The sequence below is a fragment of the Oncorhynchus mykiss genome, chromosome 8, assembly GCF_057628025.1.
Source record: "Oncorhynchus mykiss isolate SJ-2025 chromosome 8, ASM5762802v1, whole genome shotgun sequence".
Taxonomy (NCBI): domain Eukaryota; kingdom Metazoa; phylum Chordata; class Actinopteri; order Salmoniformes; family Salmonidae; genus Oncorhynchus; species Oncorhynchus mykiss.
This window is the reverse complement of record NC_143029.1, coordinates 74,182,303-74,206,943: the sequence shown is the minus strand read 5'-3', so window position 1 is coordinate 74,206,943 and position 24,641 is coordinate 74,182,303. Positions and strand designations below refer to the sequence as shown.

Genomic DNA, 24,641 nt, shown 5'->3' with positions numbered 1-24,641 from the left:
AACTTGAAAAATCCATACATGCACATGAATATAATAATTGAGGATAACACACAGTAAAGTTTGGGTCTTATTTCCAAATTGGTCCTCTTCATTTATTTCAATTGACTGATTTCTTTATATGAACTGTAACTCAGTAAAATCTTTGAAATTGTTACATGTTGCATTTATATATTTGTTCAGTATATTATCGACTTACTTCATAACTGTTACTACAAATGAATGATTGTTGTTTTACTATTATCTTCTTATCTTAAATATAGCACAATCATATGTATTGTGTAATATTGAACTCAACATTGATGGCAAGACTAAATTCATACATTTGATTTTTGGCCAATAGGAGCAACCAGCTATGAGTACACATCTTAATTTAAACACTCTTTTGTTACTGAGAATTTTCCTGCATCACAGGAAATGCAGATGAGCTTTGTGATTTACATAAATTCACTGAAAATCCACACTAATACACAGTTATATTAACAGTATTGCACTTTTCATGTAGACTACTTTTAGCCAGCTGATAGCCTAACCACGGATCAAGCAATATTATGGACTAAACGTTCAAATCCTGTTGCTGAATGATTATTTTTCTGTGACAGTATAGTTCAAATTAAGATCCTACATCTGTATATTTCTGTTTACTCTATTGAATGTACCTGTACTTGAATTATAGCCCATAAGTAATGTGACCATACATTTACAATCCTCTCACTCCTCTTTTCGCAGGGAGTGCTTACAGAGAATGCATGGATAATGGAACGTGGGCTCTGAAGAGCAACTACTCCAGTTGTGAACCCATTTTGGAGGAGAAGGTTGGTTTAACTATTGGTTATACAGCTCAAACCCTATGCCTTCTCCTTTATTATGCTCATTGCAAGTAACCTGTTAGAGACAACGTTAACAACCAGAACCACACACATCACATAACCAAAAGTATGTGAATACCTGCTCATCGAACATCTCATTCCAAAACCATGGGCGTTAATATAGAGTTGGTCCCCCCTTTGCAGCCTTGACAGCCTCCACTCTTCTGAGAAGGCTTTCCACTAGATGTTGGAACATTGCTGCGGGAACTTGCTTCCATTCAGCCACAAGAGCATTAGTGAGGTCGAGCACTGATGTAGGGCACTTAGGCCTGGTTTGCCGTCGGCTATCCAATTCATCCCAAAGGTGTTCCATGGAGTTGAGGTCAGGGCTCTGTGCTGGCCAGTCAAGTTCTTCCACACTGATCTCAACAAATCATTTCTGTAAAGACCTCGCTTTGTGCAAGGGGAAATTGTCATGCTGATACAGGAAAGGACCTTCCCAAACTTTTGCCACAAAGTTGGAAGCACAGAATTGTCTAGAATGTCATTGAATGCTGTAGTGTTAAAATGTATCTTCACTGGAACTAAGGGGCCTAGCCCGAACCATGAAAAACAGCCCCAGACCATTATTCTTCCTCCACCAAACTTTACAGTTGGTACTATGCATTAGGGCAGGTAGCATTCTCCTGGCATCCGCCAAACCCAGATTCGTCCGTCGGACTGCCAGATGGTGATGTGTGATTCATCACTCCAGAGAATGCGTTTTCACTGCTCCGGAGTCCAATGTTGGCCACGCCACTCCTGCTGATGCTTGGCATTGAGCATGGTGATCTCAGGCTTGTGTGCGGCTGTTTAGCCATGGATACCCATTTCATGAAGCTCCCGACTAACAGTTCTTGTGCTGACGTTTCTTACAGAAGCAGCTCTAACAGGGCAGAAATTTGATGAACTGACTTGTTGGAAAGGTGCCATCCTATGACGGTGCCACATTGAAAGTCACTGGGCTCTCCAGTAAAGGCATTCTACTGCCTATGTTTGTATATGGACAATGCATGGCTGTATACTCAATTTTATATTCCTGTCAACAACGGGTGTGGCTGAAATAACCAAATCCATTTGAAGGGGTGTCCACATACTTTTGTGTATATAGTGTAATCAGATCAACCTGTTAGACACGATGATGTACAATATGTCCTAGATAACAACATTTAAAATTATATCTTTGGTGTAACGGTTTTCTTCCGTTGAAGGAGAGGAGGACCAAAATGCAGCGTGGTTAGAGTTCAACATGTTTAATAAAGACCATACACGAGAACACTACAAAACAACAAATGTGAAAACCGAAACAGTCCTATCTGGTGCAATGACACAAAGACAGAAGACAACCACCCACAAAGTACCCACAGAATATGGCTGCCTAAATATGGTTCCCAATCAGAGACAACGAAAGACAGCTGCCTCTAATTGAGAACCAATCTAGGAACCATAGACCTACAAACTACCTAGAAACATAAACTACCCATAAACATACAAAAAACCCTGACCAGACAAAACACATAAATCCCCCATGTCACACCCTGACCTAAACAAAATAATAAAGAAAACAAAGATAACTAAGGCCAGGGTGTGACATTTGGAATGATTGTGTAACATGATTAGTGGATTATTTTCATGCATACTTTAGGACATTCAAAATGATGATATTTATGTTTGCTGCTTTACTAATGTCACAAATACGGAAAGATTTTCACAAATAGTGCAGAATTAGTTGTGGCATAATTACCTTACTTGTCTGATTAGGGCATATTCATGGCACATTTACTATATAATAACAGTTTATTTATTCTTACTAATCCAGTCAGCTAAAGTATGTAATTTATCATCAGAATGTTTCACATTTCCATTTGTATGTATTATCAATATCTTTTGAAGGTGAATTGCGCATTGCAAATGTATGTCTCTGTCAATGTGTATATAACCCCTTTATTTTTAGTTTAACATTTTGTGTCTATCGAGATTTTGAAGTAGATCTTGTGATATTCTCTCCACAGAGGAAATACCCAATGCACTATAAGATTGCTCTGATCATCAACTACCTCGGCCACTGTATTTCTGTGGGAGCTCTTGTCATAGCCTTCATTCTCTTCTTATGCTTAAGGCAAGTACAGAAATAGTACCCTTCTAAATGTATCTGCAGAACATGTGACCTCTTACAAAATAATGACTGAAATGTATGTGAACTGCAGGACTGCCCTCCTATTAGGCTAACTCGCCTAATGTCTTTTAAGTGTCTTGATGCTTGTTAATATAACACTTTTTAAAAAATTTTAAAAAAATTATCAAGTAAATTGCACCCAAGAGTAAAATGTGTTTAAATGTATACTTGTCGCCTACTATAGGAATATGTTTTTGACTGGAATTTTGTAACTTTAGGTATGTAGACTAAAACATTGTTTTCTTTATTTCCTTCTCTAGGAGCATAAGATGCCTTCGAAACATAATCCACTGGAACCTGATAACAACCTTCATTTTGAGGAACGTTATGTGGTTCCTACTTCAGTTGATTGATCACAATATACATGAGAGCAATGAGGTAACTGTCGTTAAAAATGATTATTTACAATTCACATGACTGTTAAGATTTTTATTGCACTAATAACTAACTACGATCGTTTTCCTATCTTTCTACAGCCTTGGTGTCGTCTTATAACGACTATATATAACTATTTTGTGGTGACCAATTTTTTCTGGATGTTTGTTGAAGGATGCTACCTTCACACAGCCATTGTGATGACTTATTCAACAGACAAGCTAAAGAAATGGGTCTTCTTGTTCATTGGCTGGTGTAAGTGCATTCTAATTAATAATGTTCAGCATCAGCAAGTGTTTGAGTACCAATTTACTATGTCAGACTATGACAAGTGACTGGCTTCTGTCATAAAACTGCATAAGGCAGAATTAACACCGCCTAAATATGAAACATGAAATGGCAGTTATTATGTTTACCCTCTTTTCAAAAATCATATTGTCACCTCCATGAGCCAATGTGACAGTCTGGTTAAAACAAATTGTTTCTAGAAATAGGAATATCATTTTACTGTAGCTGTAAGAGGTAAATCCCCACATATTACATAGAAGAGACCAGTGATTTTATTAATTCACCTCTGTCACAAAGGGTGAATGCTACAGAATGCTTGAGTATACGTATGTAGACAATGTAGTTAAATATAGCTGATTAGCAAAACAAAACCCCATTCCATTTCTCTCAAAGCACCTTGTGAGATGAAACCAAAAGCATGTATTTTCAAGAAAAGACCATATGCTATTGGATTGTGGGTAAATCAGAGTTGGTTGTGCATCATTTCAGGCCTGTGATTGAGCAAGTACTTGATGGGACGGGCAGCAGATGCATCCAGTCATCACCACATAAATGACCCAGGCTCACCTAGAGCTGAAGTGTTAGTGAAAGCACATTGCAGTCAGGAGAGACTAGCACTTATGTTAGAAGCTGACTCACACCATGGAGAGGCACCTGAAATGACACGAGTAGCCTTGAGTCATTCGGCTGAGCTGAGCTCACTGCTGAGCCATCTTGCCGTTTTCTTTATGTAACATGTACAGTAGTGTAGGACTTTATATGCACTGGAATAAAAACATTGATCTGAATGGATATGTATATAGCTCACATTTAAGTGAATCATCCCAAATAGCTCTTTGTACTTATTGTAGGCTAGGGTAAAGGCCAGGGTATAGTAAATACATCCAGTATAGTTATTAGAAATCTCATATTGGCCCCAAAATGTAATTAACTAAAGTGTGTTCACTCAATTCAGCTACGTGTAGTGGAGGTGTTGTGGAGTTGTTTCGTTTCAGCAGTGGGATGTGTTGGTGTCAGGAGTGGGATGACGGTCAGAATTAATTTTATACATTTACATTTAACAACATTTTTCAATTGATCTAGCAGTCTATCTGAACAGTTATGTATTTGCTATGCACATTTATTCTGTAAGAAGTGAAAACCTTGCACAGTAGTGGATCATTTGTCTATATATATGTTAAAAGTTAAGATTGTAATCAGGTTTTATGTTTGTTTTATTGGGATGTCCTTGAGAAAACCCTTCAGTAATTTACTCAGTCTGCCACAGTTCCACTGATGATCAAGTGGTTTTCATGCGCAGGTCTCAGCTTTGAAGTGGAATCTTACAGTATTTGCAACATTGAATTATGATCTCTCATTTCAGGCATTACCGTGACAAGACTTGGTTCTTACTCTTGTGAATCATAATTTCTAATCAGTATGTCTGGCATGTGGGTTAATTTAACATAGACTTTCTTCTCTTTTTCTAGATTAGAACAACTATGCGTTGTCTAGGTATTATAAGGGCACAGGGCGAGACCCAGATGCAGACACGGGAGGCAGATGGTTCAAGTCTCTGATATTTATTATAATCCAAGGGGCAGGCAAGAGAATGGCAGTGGACAGGCAAAAGATCATAAACAAGGTCAGTCCAGGAGGTACAGAGTGGCAGGCAGGCTTGAGGTCAGCGCAGGCAGTATGGTCAGGCAGGCGGTTTCAGAGTCAAGGCAGGCAAGGGTCAAAACCCAGGAGGACTAGCAAAAGAGTGATAAGAACAAGACAATACAAACTGGCAACAGACAAACAGGGAATACTGCAATAAATACCCATGGACTAATGGGGAAAACGGGTGACACCTGGAGATGGGTGGAGACAGGTATTTGTATTTATTGTGGATCCCCATTAGCTACTCTTCCTGGGGTCCAGACACATTAAGGCACATGACAAAATAAACAGCAATTAATTAGGGGGTGGGAGGGCCAAAGGTGGTAGAACGTAGTACTCTGGTTGGGGTGTAGCATAGTCTGAAGGTAGAAAGGGGCAGTTCCTCTTGCTGCTTCATAGACATGTACCATGGTCTTGTAGTGGAAGCGAGATTTGACTGGAAGCCAGTGCAGTATGTGGAGGAACGGGTGAAATGGGAGAATTTATTATGGACAGACTTCTCCCCATCTTAGCTACCATTGCGTCAATATGTTTTGACTATGACAGTTTACAATCATGGGTTATAAATCTCCTCAACTTGCTCAATTTCCATATTATTCAGTACAAGATTTTGTTGAGGTATAGGGCTTAGTGAATGGTTTATTCCAAATACAATGCTTTTAGTTAAAAAAATGGCACTAGCTTATTATTTGCCACACATTCTAAAACTAACTGCAGTACTTTGCTATCACTTACTGTGATAGCTGATGTGTATACATAGATACACTGGCTTTATTCAGTGCCAGTGACAGGTCATTAGTAAAGATGGAAAAAGCAAGGGGCCTAGACAACTGCCCTGGGGAATACCTGACTCTACCTGTATTCTGTTGGAGGCTTCCTTAAAGAACACCTGCCGTGTTCTGTTAGACAGGTAACTCTCAATCCACAATATAACAGGGGATGTAAAGTCATAACACATATGTTTTTCCAGCAGCAGATTATTATTGATCATGTCAAAAGCTGCATTGCAGTCTAACAAAACAGCTCCCACAAGCTTCTTATTGTCATTTCTTTCAACCAATCATCAGTCATTTGTGGAAGTGATGTACATGTTTAGTGCACCTCCTTATAAGAATGCTGAAAGTCAGTTGTTAATTAATTTACTGTGAAATAGTATTGTATCTGGTCAAACACAATGTTTTCCAAAAGTGTACTAAGGGTTGGTAGCAGGCTGATTGGTTGGCTGTCTGAGCCAGTAAATGTTGCTTTTCTATTCTTGGGTAGCGGAATTACTTTTGCTTCCCTCCAAGCCTGAGGGCACACACTTTACTGTAGGCTTAGATTGAAGAGATGGCAAATAACAGTGGCAATATAGTCCGCTATCATCCTCAGTAATTTTCCATCCAAGTTGTCAGACCCAGGTGGCTTGTCATTGTTGATAGAAAATAATTTGTTCACCTCTTCCACACTCACTTTAGGGAATTCAAAATGACATTGCTTGGATTAACAGAGGCATTCAGTGGAGTTAGAGGAATATAAATTAGGTTACTTAAATTATGACTACCAACACCCTTGGGACAATATTTGAAGGGCAGCAGGTAGCCTAGCAACTAAGAGCGTTGGGCCAGTAGCGCTGGTTTGAATCCCTGAGACGTCTAGGTGAAACATCTGTTGATGTGCCCTTGAGCAAGGCACTTAACCCTAATTGCTCCTGTAAATTGCTCTGCATAAGTGTGTCTGGTAAATGTAAGATGACGTAGCCTAACATAGACAGAAGCATGTCTGTTCTATTAAATATATTCTCAAATACTTGTGTGCCTGAACTGACATGCATTATTGTTGCTGACACTGATGTTCAGATGAAGGGAATTAAATAGTCTAAAATGGGTACCATCTCAGTGCTAAACTCAAACAGCTGTGTAGCCTACTATAGCTGCTGGCAACCTAATTCAAAGCCTATACTTTATCACTCAGGTAACTTTCCAGTGCTACTATTTTTGTCATGTAATGTTGTTATTAAAACTGAATCAGACAACTCCATAGTAGAATAGTTGACCCATGTACCTAGTCATCTTTTTGTTGTGTGTTCTATGCAAGAGTAAATCAAATCAAATCCAAATCAAATTAAATGTATTTGTCACATACACATGGTTAGCAGATGTTAATGCAAGTGTAGCGAAATGCTTGTGCTTCTAGTTCCGACAATGCAGTAATAGCCAACGAGTAATCTAACCTAACAATTCCAAAATTACTACCTTATACACACAAGTGTAAAGGGATAAAGAATATGTACATAAAGATATATGAATGAGTGATGGTACAGAACGGCATATGCAAGATGCAGTAGATGGTATCGAGTACAGTATATACAAATGAGATGGGTAATGTAGGGTATGTAAACAAAGTGGCATAGTTTAAAGTGGCTAGTGATACATGTATTACATAAAGATGCAGTAGATGATATAGAGTACAGTATATACATATACATACTGTATTTGATGAGTAATGTAGTTTATGTAAACATTATATTAAGTAGCATTATTTAAAGTGGCTAGTGATATATTTTACCTCAATTTCCATCAATTCCCATTATTAAAGTGGCTGGAGTTGAGTCAGTGTGTTGGCAGCAGCCACTCAATGTTAGTGGTGGGTGTTTAACAGTCTGTTGGCCTTGAGATAGAAGCTGTTTTTCAGTCTCCCGGTCCCTGCTTTGATGCACCTGTACTGACCTCGCCTTCTGGATGATAGCGGCGTGAACAGGCAGTGGCTCGGGTGGTTGTTGTCCTTGATGATCTTTATGGCCTTTCTGTGACATCGTGTGGTGTAGGTGTCCTGGAGGGCGGGTAGTTTGTCCCCGGTGATACGTTGTGCAGACCTCACTACCCTCTGGAGAGCCTTACGGTTGTGAGTGGAGCAGTTGTCAGCCCGACAGGATGCTCTCGATTGTGCATCTGTAGAAGTTTGTGAGTGCTTTTGGTGACAAGCTGAATTTCTTCAGCCTCCTGAGGTTGAAGAGGCGCTGCTGCGCCTTCTTCACAATGCTGTCTGTGTGGGTGGACCAATTCAGTTTGTCTGTGATGTGTACGCCGAGGAACTTAAAACTTACTACCCTCTCCACTACTGTCCCATCGATGTGGATAGGGGGGTGCTCCCTCTGCTGTTTCCTGAAGTCCACAATCATCTCCTTAGTTTTGTTGACGTTGAGTGTGAGGTTATTTTCCTGACACCACACTCCGACGGCCCTCACCTCCTCCCTGTAGGTCGTCTCGTCGTTGTTGGTAATCAAGCCTACCACTGTAGTGTCGTCCGCAAACTTGATGATTGAGTTGGAGGCGTGCATGGCCACGCAGTCGTGGGTGAACAGGGAGTACAGGAGAGGGCTCAGAACGCACCCTTGTGGGGCCCCAGTGTTGAGGATCAGCGGGGTGGATATGTTGTTACCTACCCTCACCACCTGGGGGCGGCCCGTCAGGAAGTCCAGTACCCAGTTGCACAAGGCGGGGTCGAGATCCAGGGTCTCGAGCTTGATGACGAGTTTGGAGGGTACTATGGTGTTAAATGCTGAGCTGTAGTCGATGAACAGCATTCTCACATAGGTATTCCTCTTGTCCAGATGGGTTAGGGCAGTGTGCAGTGTGGTTGAGATTGCATCGTCTGTGGACCTATTTGGGCGGTAAGCAAATTGGAGTGGGTGTAGGGTGTCAGGTAGGGTGGAGGTGATATGGTCCTTGACTAGTCTCTCAAAGCACTTCATGATGACGGAAGTGAGTGCTATGGGGCGGTAGTCGTTTAGCGCAGTTACCTTAGCTTTCTTGGGAACAGGAACAATGGTGGCCATCTTGAAGCATGTGGGAACAGCAGACTTTGATAAGGATTGATTGAATATGTCCGTAAACACACCAGCCAGCTGGTCTGCGCATGCTCTGAGGACGCGGCTGGGGATGCCGTCTGGGCCTGCAGCCTTGCGAGGGTTAACACGTTTAAACGTTTTACTCACGTCGGCTGCAGTGAAGGAGAGTCTGCATATTTTGGTTGCGGGCCATGTCAGTGGCACTGTATTGTCCTCAAAGCGGGCAAAAAATTTATTTAGTCTGCCTGGGAGCAAGACATTCTTGTCCTCTCAGGGGCGCATTCAAGTTGGGAAAGACATATGAGGAAAACATGTATTCTGACAAGCAGTCAACGCACAACAATTCTTAATGGAATTACAGGGAAACACTTTTGAAAGCAGTTTTGGCAAACGTATTTTGCTAAAAAAGAGGGGGATCCCAGTTTTCCATCGCTACCACATTTATTTCTCTACTCCTTCAATTGCGCGTGTGACATCATTTTACAAATGCAGTTTTACAACTGAGTTTCAAGCATGGTTCAGGTCCAGCTGCACAATAGAGCTCTTAAAGGGGAAATTACATCTTAAAGGGACAATGACATACTTTGTAATAGAAACGAAAAAATGCCCCTATGCTGCAGCAGTTGGGCTATAGGACATAATGCTTATTGCTAATAACACATCTGATGATATGCATTGGCTACAAATAATTTTTACATACATTTTACCAATATGTTATTGGGCCCATTTCTGGAGGTGGAAATTATATATTAGATGGTTTCAGCATACTTTTTTTATCATGAATTTTGAGTAGAATGTCCTTTTAAAAAGTCCCCAGAACTGAGCTTCTCCGTCCTACATATAAATGATCCCAGGGAAGACCCCGGACCCCCTAAGCAACGAGTCTGGAACGGGTCTGGAACTCACAGTTTAATAAATAAACAAAATAATCCACAATCCCTAAAAGCATGATGGCCATGACTTTCTTACATGAAAGGGGAGGTTAACTTGGCCCCAGACAATCGATCTGAGATCAACTTAAGATTCATTTCTGGCATCTTTTTTATTTTTCTTTAACCGCTGAATGTAAAAAGTGGAATAGCTTTAACTTCATTTGTCCAACACTAGAGACCAAGAAGATAAGAAGTTCTTAAGCCAGATCAAAGTAGAACTGGACGGATCCAACTGGCCTCAATGGATTCCCTTGATTTAATCTCTGTAATAGCTGCTAAACACAGCAGCCTGATTCTAATTTAGAGCATGTCCCTACTCCCTAATGATATTAACACTATCACTCAGACGTTGTAGTCTTCAATACTTTTAGATGTGATGTTTATTGCCAATAAGTTAAAAATATATATCTTTCTTTCAGGCATTCCATGTCCTATAATTGTTGCTTGGGCCATTGGGAAGCTTTACAATGAAAATGAACAGTAAGTGCACATTTCTAATTAACAACAACAGTGGAATCTCAAGCATTTTATAGTAAGTAGTTTGTGTTGTAGACATTTTGTTGTATTTGATGACCTTTGATGGAGTGCATAGAAACCTATACGTATCACGTTTCAGAATGATGATGTCTTATATCCTTTGTGGTACAGTGTAGTAATTACGACTTTCTGGTTTTTGGTAACAGTATTGGTAACACTATTCAAAATCACACCATGGCCAAAACTATTGTTAGCAAAAACAGTTCACGGCAGATGAAACTCAAAACAATTATTAACAAAGTTTTTTTTTTTTTAAAGAATTGGACCACAAGGTTCCTCTTTTTGAATGATGTCTTATATCCTTTGTGGTACAGTGTAGTAATTACGCCTTTCTGGCGTAGGTGTTCCGCTAGCAACCCACCTCGACAACATCCCCTGAAATTGCAGAGCGCCAAATATAAAAATAAACCCAATATTAAATATTCATGATAATACAAGTGTCATACATGATTCTTTAGCTTAGAATCTTGGCAATCTAAACGTCTCATCGGATTTCAAAAAGCCTTTACAGCGAAAGCACATCATTCAATTATCTGAGGTCAGCGCCCCACAACAGCATATTATCCTAACAATCACAGGCGTCACAAAATCCCAAATAGCGACAAAATAAGTCACTTACCTTTGAAGATCTTCCTCTGATCGCAATCACAAGAGTCCCAGGAACACAATGGATGGTTGTTTTGTTCAATAAATTCCTTCTTTATATCTCAAATAGTCCTTTAGTGCCTCCAAACAAATCAAACAACATTTCCTATTCATTATTAGGTAGTCTAATATCTAAATAAATGATAATATTTCATACGGAGTGAACTATTTTCAATTGGAAAGGTAAAGAACTCAGCTTGCTCCCTCGGTCACGTGCGCAATGACACTAGTTTTGCCTTTGGACTTCCTGAGGATAAACAACTATTCCTCGTTGGTTTTTCAGAATACAAGCCTGAAACCATGTATAAAGACTGTTGACATCTAGTGGAAGCCATAGGAACTGCAATTTGGGAGGCGGAAGTCTTTGTTTTCAATAGCTTAACCTTTGAATTGGCTGACAGGTCAACAGAAAAAAATGTGTCCTCGGGTTTCCACCTGCCAAATCAGTTCTGTTATACTCACAGACATAATTTTAACAGTTTTAGAAACTTTAGAGTGTTTTCTATCCAACACTACCATGTGCATATTCTAGCTTCTGGGCCTGAGTAGCAAGTAGTTTACTTTGGGCACCTCAGTCATCCAAACTTCCGAATACTGCCCCCTAACCCTAACAAGATTTATTTAAATCCTTTATGTATGGTGGGGAAACTACTAATACTGATTCATGGTGATTCAGCAATTTACTGTATTGTAGGTGTCACAGAGGCATTTGCTGTAGCATTTACAAGAGGATAATTCATATTATCTAAAGTTATTTGATAGATAAGTGTATTTGAAATGGTTATTTCTGTCCTTTTTAATACAAGAAAGTCAGATGTCAGTTCATTAGTTAGTGGTCCTGTTTTATAGTTTTGACTTTGAGGTCTATGCTGCTATTATAAAGGTACTTCTCGGAAAATGAAGAGTCAACATTCACTCTCCAATTCATTCAGATCAAATTTACTTTCATTCATAGTAGCATTTTCTGACTTGGGTACTCTGGAACAGAGGCGTCATGGCCAAAGGGGGCACATGGGCACGTCATTTTTATCCAAGCCAAACTTGGTGCAAAACCATGCCCACGAGTAACCTAGCCACATTTAAAGTCGAGCTGATTGGTCAGAGTTCCATGTGACAAAGTAAATGTGCGTGAGAGAGAGGAAGAATGCTTTTATATATAAGTATATAAAATAATGTTTCTATAATACTACAAGCCACCTAGCAATTTTATGAAGTTGGCTTTAGCTAGCCTAGATAGGTTCCCAATCTCCCAACCTCATAACTAGCCACCAAGAAGCCATTTCAGGTTATCAATCAAGTTAGATAGCTAGCTTGTCTAACTATCGTAGCCGGCTTGCCTGCTGGCAAGGTTAGTAGACTTCAGAAAAGCAAGCAATTACTATATGTACTGAATAAGACTCACATTCCTTTCAATCTTTTACCCAGATTTTAGCACCAGACAGCTCAAGAGTTATGCTTAGATATGCAGAATTAAGCATAAGGATTATGGCTCTAGATTGTGTATATGAAGGGGAGGAGACAGGTTAAATAAGCATATTTAAGCCTTGAGACAATTGAGACATGGATTGTGTATGTGTGCCATTCAGAGGGTGAATGGACAAGACAAAAGATGTGTCTTTGAACAGGGTATTGTAGTAGGTGCCAGGCACACCGATTTGAGTGTCTCAAGAACTTCAACGCTGCTGGGTTTTTCATGGCCAACAGTTTCCCGTGTGTATCAAGAATGGTCCACCACCCGAAAGGCATCCAGCCAATTTGACACAACTGTGGGAGGCATTGGAGTCAACATGGGCCAGCAGCCTTGTGGAATGCTTTTGACACCTTGTCAAGTCAATGCCTCAACGAATTGGGGCTGTTCTGAGGACAAAGGGGGGTGCAACTCAATATTAGGAAGGTGTTCCTAACGTTTTGTACACTCAGGTTAGATTGATACAAATGGTTAATATGCTACATTTTGAAAGCAAAGCCATTTATTTAATGTTTGTCAACAGATGCTGGTTTGGGAAAGAACCTGGAAAGTATATTGACTACATTTATCAAGGGCCGGTCATCCTTGTTCTTTTGGTAAGTAACAAGTCACTGCAGTCCCTGGTTCAAATCCAGGCTGCCTCACATCTGGCTGTGATTGGGAGTCCCATAGAGCGGCGCACAATTGGCCCATGTTTGGCCGGGATAGGCCATCCTTGTAAATATGAATTTGTTCTTAACTGACTTGCCTAGTTAAATAAAGGTTAAATTAAATATTTTTTTTTTAAATAAGCTGCTCTAATGCAACAACACATTTCAGTTCCTCAGTTGTTGTTTTTTCATTACTAAAACATCATGTTCTACATAATGAACTCATAATTAAAGTTTTCCATCTGTATTCTCTGCTAGATAAACTTCGTTTTCCTCTTCAACATAGTAAGAATTCTCATGACCAAGCTGAGAGCTTCTACCACATCAGAAACCGTACAGTACAGGTGAGTCACTTCTCCCGTGGGGTTGTTATTTGGAATATCTCATGCCATATTATGCCACCTTTACTTGACCCCCATTTCCTATCTTTGATAAAATATTTAGATGAGATTCTGCATACTTAAGTAAAAGTAAAGATACCTTAATGGAAAATGACTCAAGTAAAAGTGAGTCAACCAGTAAAATACTACTTGAGTAAAAGTCTAAAACTATTTGGTTTTAAATATACTTAAGTATCAAAAGTAAATGTAATTGCAAAAACATACTTAAGTATCAAAAGCAAAAGTATAAATTATTTCAAATTGATTATATTTAGCAAACCAGACTGCACAATTTTATTGTTTTATTTTTTTTTACGGATAGCCAGGGCTACACAACAACACACAAACATAGTTTACAAGCGTTTATGTTTAGTGAGTCCGCCAGTTCAGAGGCAGTAGGGATGTCAATGGGACGAACTGAAAGCACGTATATCCTACTAACGGGACATTAAAAACGGTAATATCTTATGTTTCACCGAGTCGTGGCTGAACAGCGATATTAAGAACATACAGCTGGCGGGTTATACACTCTATCGGCAGGAGGGGGGGGCCTATGCATATATGTAAACAACAGCTGGTTCACGATATCTAACTCTTTTTGCTCGATGAGCTAATCATGAGTATCTCATGATAAGCTGTACACCACGCTATCTACCTAGAGTTTTCATCTGTAATTTTTGTAGCTGTCTACAGACTACCACAGACCAATGCTGGCACTAAAACCGTACTCAATGAGCTGTATACCGGCATAAGCAAACGGAGGAAAACGTTCATCCAGAGGCGGCACTCCTAGTGGCCGGGGACTTTAATGCAGGGAAACTTAAATCCATTTTACCTCATTTCTATCAGCATGTTAAATGTGCAACCAGAGGGAAAAAATCTACACCACCTTTACTCCACACACATAGACTCATACAAATCTCTCCCTCGCCCTCCATTTGGCAAATCTGAACATAATTCTATCCTCCTGATTCCTGCTTACAAGCGAAAATGAAAGCAGGAAGCCCCAGTGACTCTATAAAAAAGTGGTCAGATGAAGCAGATGCTAAACTACAGGACTGTTTTGCTAGCACAGACTGGAATATGTTCCGGGATTCTTCCGATGACATTGAGGAATACACCACATAAGTCACTGGATTTATCAATAAGTGCATCGAGGACGTCGTCCCCACAGTGACTGTACATACATACCTCAACCAGAAGCCATGGATTACAGGCAACATTAGCACTGAGCTAATGGGTAGAGCTGCCGCTTTCAAGGAGCGAGACTCTAACCCGGAAGCTTATAAGAAATCCCGCTCTGCTCTCCGACGAACCATCAAAAAGGCAAAGCGTCAATACAGGACTAAGATCGAATCACACTACACTGGCTCCGACGCTTGTCGGACGCTGCTCTTTAATGATTTGTTATTCTTATCTTTTACTTATTTTCTAAAAACTGCATTCTTGATTAAAGGCTTGTAAGCAAGCATTTCACTGTAAGGTAACCTGTTGTATTCGGTGCATTTGACAAATCAAATTTAATTTGCTTGGATTTGATGATCAGGGATGTTCTCTTGGTAAGTGCGTGAATTGGACCATTTTCCTGTCCTGCTAAGCATTCAAAATGTAACGAGTACTTTTGGGTGTCAGGGAAAATTTATGGAGTAAAAAGTACATTATTTTCTTTAGGAATGTAGTGAAGGGAAAGTAAAAGCTGGATATATGAATAGTAAAGTAATGTACAGATACCCAAAAAAACCTACTTAAGTAGTACTTAAGTAATTTACACCACTGCAAATTTCAAGCCATCCAGAAGTGAAATTTTGCTAAAAGGAACAGAATTTCCTATAATTTTGACAGACATGATATGTGACTGAATGGTAGAGAGTGGACTGTTTTTTCCAAGAATATTATCACCACATAACCTACTTGTCTAGGTTCCATTTTGTTTTTCCCTCTGATGCTGGTGCATTGAAGACCGTCAGGGGAGGATAAAAACACAACCTAATCCAATCACTTACAGGAAGTACACTACATGACCAAAAGTCTGTTCGTCAAACATCTCATTCCAAAATCATGGGCATTAATATGGAGTTGGTCCCCCCTTTGCTGCTACAACAGCCTCCACTCTTCTGGGAAGGCTTTCCACTATATGTTGGAACGTTGCTGCGGGGACTTGCTTCCATTCAGCCACAAGAGCATTGTGAGATCAGGCACTGATGTTGGGCTATTAGGCCTGGTTTGCAGTCGACATTCCAATTCATCCCAAAGGTGTTCGATGGGGCTGAGGTCAGGGCTCGGTGCAGGCCAGTCAAGTTCTTTCACGCCGATTTCGACAAACCATTTCTGTATGGACCTCGCTTTGTTCACAGGGGTATTGTCATTCTGAAACAGGAAAGGGCCTTCCCTAAACTGTTGCCACAAGGTTGGAACCACAGAATCGTCTAGAATGTCATTGTATGCTGTAGCTTTAAGATTTCCCTTCACTGGAAATAAGGGTCCTAGCCCAAACCATGAAAAACAGCCCTAGACCATTATTCTTCCTCCACCAAACTTGGCACTATGCATTCGGGCAGGTAGCATTCTCCTAGCATCCGCCAAACCCAGATCCGTCTGCCAGCTGCCAGTTGGTGAAGCGTAATTCCTCACTCCAGAGAATGCATTTCCACTGCTCCAGAGTCCAATGGTGATGAGCTTTACACCACTCCAGCCGATGCTTGGCATTGTGCATTGGTGATCTTAGGCTTGTGTGCAGCTGCTCGGTCATGAAAACACGTTTCAATTAAGCTTCCGACGAACAGTTCTTGTGCTGACATTGCTTCTAGAGACAGTTTGGAACTCCGTTTTCACTGTTGTATTCGGCGCACGTAACAAATAAACTGATTTGATTTGATTTAGTGAGTGTTGCAACCGAGGACAGACGACTTTTGCACACTACACTCAGCGGTCTTGTTCTGTCAGCTTGTGTGGCCTACCACTTCGTGGCTCCTAGATGTTTCCACTTCCACAAATTTGAAGTGGTGTCCACATAATTTTCTATATATAGTGTACCAATGGCTACTCTAATTCATAGTTAACATTGGAATGTCCACTCACTGTTTGTTTGCTCTATAGGTGGTCTGTAAAATAAGCTTTATCCTAATGTGCTCTTCCTCCTTACTCGTAATACATTGTATATATTGTGATGCGAGACTGCTCAACATTCACATTTTATGGAGAAATTGACGGAGCATTTAAACTCCCTTCTACTCAACAAAGTGATGAAACAGTCATCTGCTTTATTATGGATGAAGCCCTTCAATATGTACTTAACTTGCACGCACCATTACATAACATTCCTATGAATATATGGCCACACACACACATTTACCCACACACACACACACACACACACACACACACACACACACACACACAATCACACACATTTTCAATAGAAATGAAGTGCTGATGTTGCACAGTGTCTAATAACCTTGCATATCATATTCATAGAACAACTTGCATCGTCCTCAAATTCACATTTAAGCTCTTTTTCATGGTGGATTATTTGAGAGCTCAAAGGGGGAAATCTCAAATCCCAGCAACATCTGCAGACCTCTGTCCTAAAGAAAAGGGTATGGCTTATTTTACTCCTATGCTGACATTGCTGTCATTGGGTTCCCAGTGGATTTATATCCTTAGATACAATATGTAATGTGCTATTTGAGGTGTAACCTGGGCCATCAACTGCTTCACTGCTTAGGTAGATTAGCTGAAATCCCATCATATTTCGATAAAATGAATAACGCCATTTGCAACCAGATACTCAAATGGGCTTATAATGTCCGACTTTTGTTCTGGTATCAAGTTGTTGACACCACGGCTTTTCACTTTAAATGTATTTCTTCTCAATGCGGTTCTTTCATCTAGAATGGTAGAACAATCCTTGCATAATTTAATTCAGCTTTATTTTGATAAGTGCTTTTTGTTATGTAATTTCTACCGCAAAACCCTAAGAAATAAGCTCCATTCCCTCCTCAACCTGCTGGAGGCAAGCCTTGGGCAACATTGTCAACAATGTCAGTAGTCTTGTGGGATGGGGTTCTAATCATACTTACTCAGAATGTGTATCTCTGACATTCATTATTTGGGGTCTTTTGTAAACAGATTGTGGTAATGATTAAAAGCAAGCAATCTACAAAAATAGATGGAAAGGAAACTTTTTGGGTCTTTCAATGCTTTTTTGTATTGACGTACATTGAAACAAGCTACCACTTTCCCCAGTTACTTTTGTAACTATTGTACAGTAAATGGGAGTACTGATGTTTTTCTGTTATTTCCTTCACAGAAAAGCGGTCAAAGCGACATTAGTGTTACTGCCTCTGCTGGGGATCACCTACATGCTATTTTTTGTTAATCCCGGAGAGGACGACATCTCGCAAATAGTTTTTATTTATTTCAATTCATTTCTACAATCATTTCAGGTAAGATCATGGAGTCTGTTATTTTCCAAGTTGTGCCCCTCTTTTCCCAAGAACACAAAAACCCTGAACCTTTATAAATCTGTGTCATTATCTTTGTAGCTTTAATATACTGTTAATTGAAGGTGTTATAGGTTTTATAGCCTGTGGAAGAAGGACTATTTGTAGGCTACTATTGTAAGGCTTTGTGAACCTGGCCCTGGCTGCTTTAAGTGTTCTGAGCTGTCAGGAGAATATTTGTAGAGACATGTATGTGGGCGTGAGTTGTGCACAGTGGGTATTTTCAGTGTAAATCTTCCCTCCACAATGCAAGGCTGAGGGGGTGTGGAGAAGGTACTTTGTTAATGGTGCTGAGTGAAGGGATGTGTATAGGATAGGATAAGGGTCCATTTTATAACAGTTTTAGACTATTCTTATACAAATGTTATGAGAGGTTGTTCAATCCTGATTTAATATTCCTATTATTGCTCTGTATACTGTATAATTGAAATGGGAAAGGTAAACAAGTTTGTGAATTATTCAATTACTTTGTTGTTATTTCTATGCACTTTGTAAAATTAACTCAATTGGGAAGAAAATGTAATCTTCCACTTCTCAGAAAGCAGCATTTTGTTTACATTAATCACATTTTAATTCTGAAACAAATGCCTATTACTAGCATACCTTGAGTGGAAGTCGGATTATCTGGACACTAAACACTATAAAATATCTGACCAATAGCTGATATTGTCCAATACTGTGCATCCTTATTTTAGTTAATTTATAAAGATGGCTCAATGAAAACAGATTGTAAATACATTCTGTACTATACATTCTAACAGTGTCCTGTCTTGCTTTCCAGGGGTTCTTTGTTTCAGTATTCTACTGCTTTCTAAATGGCGAAGTGAGTCAACAATGATCTTATCATGTGTGGGCATTGCCGTGTGTCAGATCGCTATGTAAAGGTCTGAGAGGCAGTAGCCTTCTAGTCCTGAGACCCTTATTTCACCTCTATCATGGAACGCCATCCTTACCCTGCAGGCTATGTTTGAACATACATTACTGTAGATGCTCTTTATTTTTCTAGACCTATTTCCCCCATATTTCCCCCTTACTTTAGTGATGCATGATTGTTGAAAGTCATTAAGTGCCATAAAAAAGGTCATGAGTCATTCTGTAATCTGGAAAAATGTGACTCCCTCCTGCTGCTGCTGCTACTGTTGTTCTCCACTTCCTTTAAGAAGCTGTTATTGGTATACACACAAAACAAATACAAATTGTTTGAAGTCTACAGTGGCTACCTTGGAAACTATTTGACGTGAATCCTCATGTATCTGACATTTATTGTTCTGTACTGTTTTGTAAAGATTTTTTCTTGGCGGTTATTCAAATGTCAATTTAAGTTAAAGGGATTTCCTGTGTCCTACATATTGTGTGTCCTAGATGCTTTGTGTGGGGATAGATGTAGTATACTGTAGGAAGGACAAAGAAACACTGGCTGCCCACCACTAATACAGTATTTCATTGTAATCTTCCAGGTGCGCTCAGCCGCCAGGAAAAGATGGCATCGTTGGCAGGACAACCATGCCCTGAGAGTGCGTGTGGCACATGCCATGTCCATCCCCACGTCACCCACCAGGATCAGCTTCCACAGTATAAAACAGACCACAGCTGTTTGACCTAGATCACCAAGTTCAAAGGTCGCCTTTGGAAACGTCCCTTTTCTAGGGAAGACACTTGTCTTAAGGCATCTCTCCATAAATGTTGTCCATTTGCTTTATTTATTTTCCCTTCTGCATAAAGACAGAGACAGAGCACTTTGAGAAAGAGACCATTAGGATTTCCAGATTATAATACCGTAACATGACGTCCTAGGACGTAACACAGAAGTCAGGACCATTCAAAACAGATGGGCAAGGTTGCCTCTCCAAATGAACATTGTGAAGTAATTGCAGAGTCTAAGTTGTACTGCCATTGCATCAAGAGCTGTTATCATACTATAGTACATCAGATTATATTTTAATAGGTCAGGAAGGTTGACCTTTCAAGGCCCCGTGCTGGATGCTGATGAGGCAAAACAAAATCAGTGTTAGTGTCAAAAGAGACCCTAATCACTCCCAGCACTGTACTGTACTAGTGGTATTTATATCCATAACCCTTCATTATTTGATATCTATGAGAGGGCAGAGATCATTTAAGCAGGATTGTGCTTTAACAGTGCGGGCACGGGATGCAATTGCATTCTGTGTCTGTTGCACACCAAGTTTGAGATGAGATTAGAGAGATGTAATTATACTGTTAAATAAGGAAGTGATACTCTTTGGTTTGTCATCAGCACTACTTTTATGAGTTGTCAAAATGTCACCCTAAGAGCTTTTCATTTGTATAAATGTCTTAAGGCTAATTTATTTTCCGATTGTTCCTTGCCAATCACTCTCAAACTCTTTTGAACAGCATAACGTCAATGATGTGTTTTTCTCACTTCTGTATAAAAAACCCTAAGGCTACTCTAAATAAATCAAAGCTATCTTTCACTGGGTTCGAGTTCAGATTATATCCATTATCTAATGCAAATAATGGAGATGGGACTGTGATTCAGATACATTTATATGACACTTATTTCAAAAACTAAACACAAACACTATTTTAGTGTCGCAGACCCTTATTTCAGTCCGCATAATGCCACAGCTGTCCCAAGTCAAGATACATTTTAAGGTACAGTACATTAAATCATTTTAATGTATTAAAATTATTGAATTATTTTCTCTCTTTCAAATCCCAATGTGCTGCACTTAATCATTGGCAATGCTAAGCTGTTGTGTCCAGGAGCCAGAGAGAGATAGAGCCTGATGAGTTAGAGTTCCATTTGGCTTCCTTAATGCTTTGCCCTGCTCAGGTCAACATGCCAAGACCTGCCCCGGTAGTGACTGACCGACCATCTGACCTGCATGGGTGTTATCCACCTCTCCCTCCAGGCCCATTGCAGTGCCATACAAGTTCCAGGCACTTAGGCAAGCCTGGTTATTCAAGCTTCAGTAAGCAGTTCTGGGAAATAGAACAGTAGAACTCATGCACCCATGGAATTAACTTGGGATTTGGAATTGTAGAAATTGTGTAAATAGATGGCATGTTGGGGACAAACTCACTAATCTGGTGTGGAGGTATTTCTCTGATTTGGGTTCAAAAGCAAACTTCTTTGGTATCAATGATACATGCTTGTTACCTGACTAGTTGCCATGAAGATAATGATTATGGCAACAATCTTTCTCATTATTTTTGTTATGTTTGGAGTAGTAAGGAAGACCGTTCCAATAAAACAATATCACATCTGTTGAGGTTTGCTGTTGTGAAAAGGGCTTAGATATGGCTGTGACTACATCAGAAGTAATTATTGCTTTACACATTCTCTTGCAATTGAAATTGTACTCTAACCACATTTATGTTGTACAAAGTTAATTAAAATTACTTGACAAATGGTCTAAAATTGCTTGTAGGGGAAGGTATCGTTTGATAATTGCTGTGAACATGATTGACCTGTCATGACCATTAGAGTTTACATCCCTTGATTGCTCTAGGCCTAATTTTCTGGAACAGTTGTCTATGTAGCAGTTCTCTGTGATATTTTCATACAAAATGTATATTTTCATAGTTGTGACTAAGTCCATATGCACAAGAAATCTCTTGAATCAAAGTATTCAAGCAAACAGTCCCGAGATCTATATAAATACGTAAATAACGGTCAATATTTTGCTATTTTCTGGTCCTAAACCACTAAACACTGTTGGTTGAACATCATTTTGTTATTTATGTTTGGGAGGTGCCTCCAAGTTGAATGTTTATTTTGGAGAAGTTTTACTCAGATTTAGGGGTTCTAGTTTGAGAAGGTCTAAAAATAAGAATATATCATCAAAGAGTGCGATAAAACATGTATAACCAAAATGTTTCGTTGTAATGTACATAAACTCTTTTAAAGTTTGTTGTATATTGTAATTAGTAATTGTACAAATGTTATGACGTAAATATGTTTTTTTCTATTATACTATTGGAGTGAAAGTAATTCATTAAGAACATTCAGAGCATTCAGGTTACATGAATACCTAGGACCATCCAAAGCAATCATAGAAAGGTATGAATATTTTAATAACATTTTACTTCATCATCTCACAATCTCTTCTTGTGCAGCTTAAATTGTACTTTCCATTATGTTTTTAGTCTATTGAATTCATTACAATTCTGCACATACAGTACATATTACAATACTCCTATGAAAGTTAAAACTCACCAAGCGAAATCACCCCCAACATTCTTCTTTGATTGAAACATGAAAATGGAGATTTTTTTGTTGCAATTTTTATATTATTTTATGAATATATAATGAATAGTTTATTCAAAATGACAAATTCACCAAAGATAACAGACACGTTTACCTGAATATGTTTACTTGTTGTCAGTGCACTTTCTCTGACCAAATCATTTATTTTTCATATTTTGTACAGCTTCACCATTCTCTGATGTATTCTCGATTTAATAACTTATTAATGTACAGGAATTTTGGCTGTATGTTGAAACACCAACGTTGCCTTTTAGAAAAACAGAAAAGTGTGTTTTTGTGGAAAGAAGAAAAACTGTGTTTCTACAGTAAATGTTGTACGGTGTATGATCGATATGCATTTATAAAAGTACATGTGATAAAATCAACCTTCAGATTTGAAATAAATATTCTATTCAACTCTCTCTGGTTTGTACTGTCTGCTACCTGCAATCTTGTCCAGAATTTCCAGACATATTCATACTTATTCAATAAACAGTATTCACTGAGGAGACAATGAGGAGAAGGGATTGCAAGTTGTACATTGTATTCATTCTATTTCATTATACCAATATCTGATTTGGATTAGGATATTTTGGATCCAATAAAGGTTTGATAAAGGCTTGCCATCTCTAACCGCAGACTGCCATTAAAATGACTGAATAGAATAAATATTTGACTGATGAAGGATGCTGGCTTTACCGCCAGTGTGGCATGCTAGCCTTACATGCAATGTTAGACCCATTGGGATTATTTTACAATGGCCTAAGGAAGTGGTAGGTTATATAATATGATTGTGGATTGGATTTTATATTATTCTGACTGTGGTTGGACTGAGTGAAGTGGAGCAGAATAGGCTGCCTATGCCCAGACCCCTCAACACTCAACAATTAGCTGTATCTCTTATTCAAGCCAATAAAGACTTGTTTTGAAAATAACTGCTCCTGTTGCTTGACAGGCGCATCAAAGGTGGATTGTGGATCTGATGTGCCCCCAAGGCTATAGGGCCAGATGCTACTGGGTCCTCCTCCATCAACTTGTAATATTTCCCTCAAGTGCACTGTGACTATTTTCAGTCGCATTTCACCAGTCGTAAATGTAGCTAATGATAAATGTCATAACTGCATGTAGAGTAGCTAGGTATCTTTTTAATGAAATATATACTTTACTTAGTCATCATAATCTGACATAACTCTCACAAACTGCACTACACGAATATGACCTGTGTCCTTGACCTCATTGAATCAGTGGAGCAAAGGGGCCTCAACTACATGTCTCCATCAAAAGCGAACATGATAATTCCGGCTACAATGTATAAATGTATAAATATATATACAGTACCAGTCAAAAGTTTGGACACACCTACTCATTCAAGGGTTTTTCTTTATTTTTACTATTTTCTACATTGTAGAATGATAGTGAAGACATCAAAACGATGAAATAACGCATATGGAATCATGTAGTACCACAAAAAGTGTTAAACAAATAAAAATATAATTTACATTTGAGATTCTTCAAAGTAGCCACCCTTTGTCTTGATGACAGCTTTGTACACACTTGGCATTCCTCAACCAGATTCATGAGGAATGCTTTTCCATCAGTCCATCAGGACTTCCCACATATGCTGAGCACTTGTTGGCTGCTTTTCCTTCACTCTATGTTCCAACTCATCCCAAACCATCTCAATTGGGTTGAGGTTGGGTGTTAGTGGAGGCCAGATCATCTGATGCAGCACTCCATCACTATCCTTGGTCAAATAGCCCTTACACAGCCTGGAGGTGTGTTTTGGGTCATTGTCCTGTTGAAAAAAAATTACAGTCCCACTGAGCGCAAACCAGATGGGATGGCTACCGCATGGCAAGCGGTACCGGAGCGCCAAGTCTAGGTCCAAGAGGCTCCTAAACAGCTTCTACCCCCAAATCATAAGACTCCTGAACATCTAATCAAATGGCTACTCAGACTATTTGTTTTGCCCCTCCCCCCTATTTTACACCGCTGCTACTCTCTGTTGTTATCATCTATGCATAGTCACTTTAATAACTCTACCCACATGTACATATGACCTATATGAACCGGTGGTCCCGCACATTGACTCTGTACCGGTACCCCCCTGTATATAGTCTCGCTATTGTTATTTTACTG

The 24,641-nt window shown here is 39.4% G+C and overlaps 1 protein-coding gene across 2 annotated transcripts in view; it reads left to right on the top strand.

Annotated features, from left to right (window-relative positions):
- Positions 1 to 22,922, top strand: part of LOC110530497 (corticotropin-releasing hormone receptor 2) — a 68,760-nt gene extending 45,838 nt beyond the window's left edge. For both annotated transcript variants that reach the window (XM_021613636.3, XM_021613637.3), the window contains 10 exons: positions 727 to 812; positions 2,858 to 2,964; positions 3,282 to 3,399; positions 3,498 to 3,651; positions 10,509 to 10,569; positions 13,263 to 13,335; positions 13,648 to 13,733; positions 18,079 to 18,214; positions 19,053 to 19,094; positions 19,729 to 22,922. In XM_021613636.3, coding sequence (XP_021469311.2) covers positions 727 to 812; positions 2,858 to 2,964; positions 3,282 to 3,399; positions 3,498 to 3,651; positions 10,509 to 10,569; positions 13,263 to 13,335; positions 13,648 to 13,733; positions 18,079 to 18,214; positions 19,053 to 19,094; positions 19,729 to 19,869 — 1,004 coding nt within the window. In that variant the 3' untranslated portion in view covers positions 19,870 to 22,922. The remainder of the gene's footprint in view (positions 1 to 726; positions 813 to 2,857; positions 2,965 to 3,281; positions 3,400 to 3,497; positions 3,652 to 10,508; positions 10,570 to 13,262; positions 13,336 to 13,647; positions 13,734 to 18,078; positions 18,215 to 19,052; positions 19,095 to 19,728) is intronic.
- The last annotated feature ends 1,719 nt before the right edge of the window (positions 22,923 to 24,641 follow it).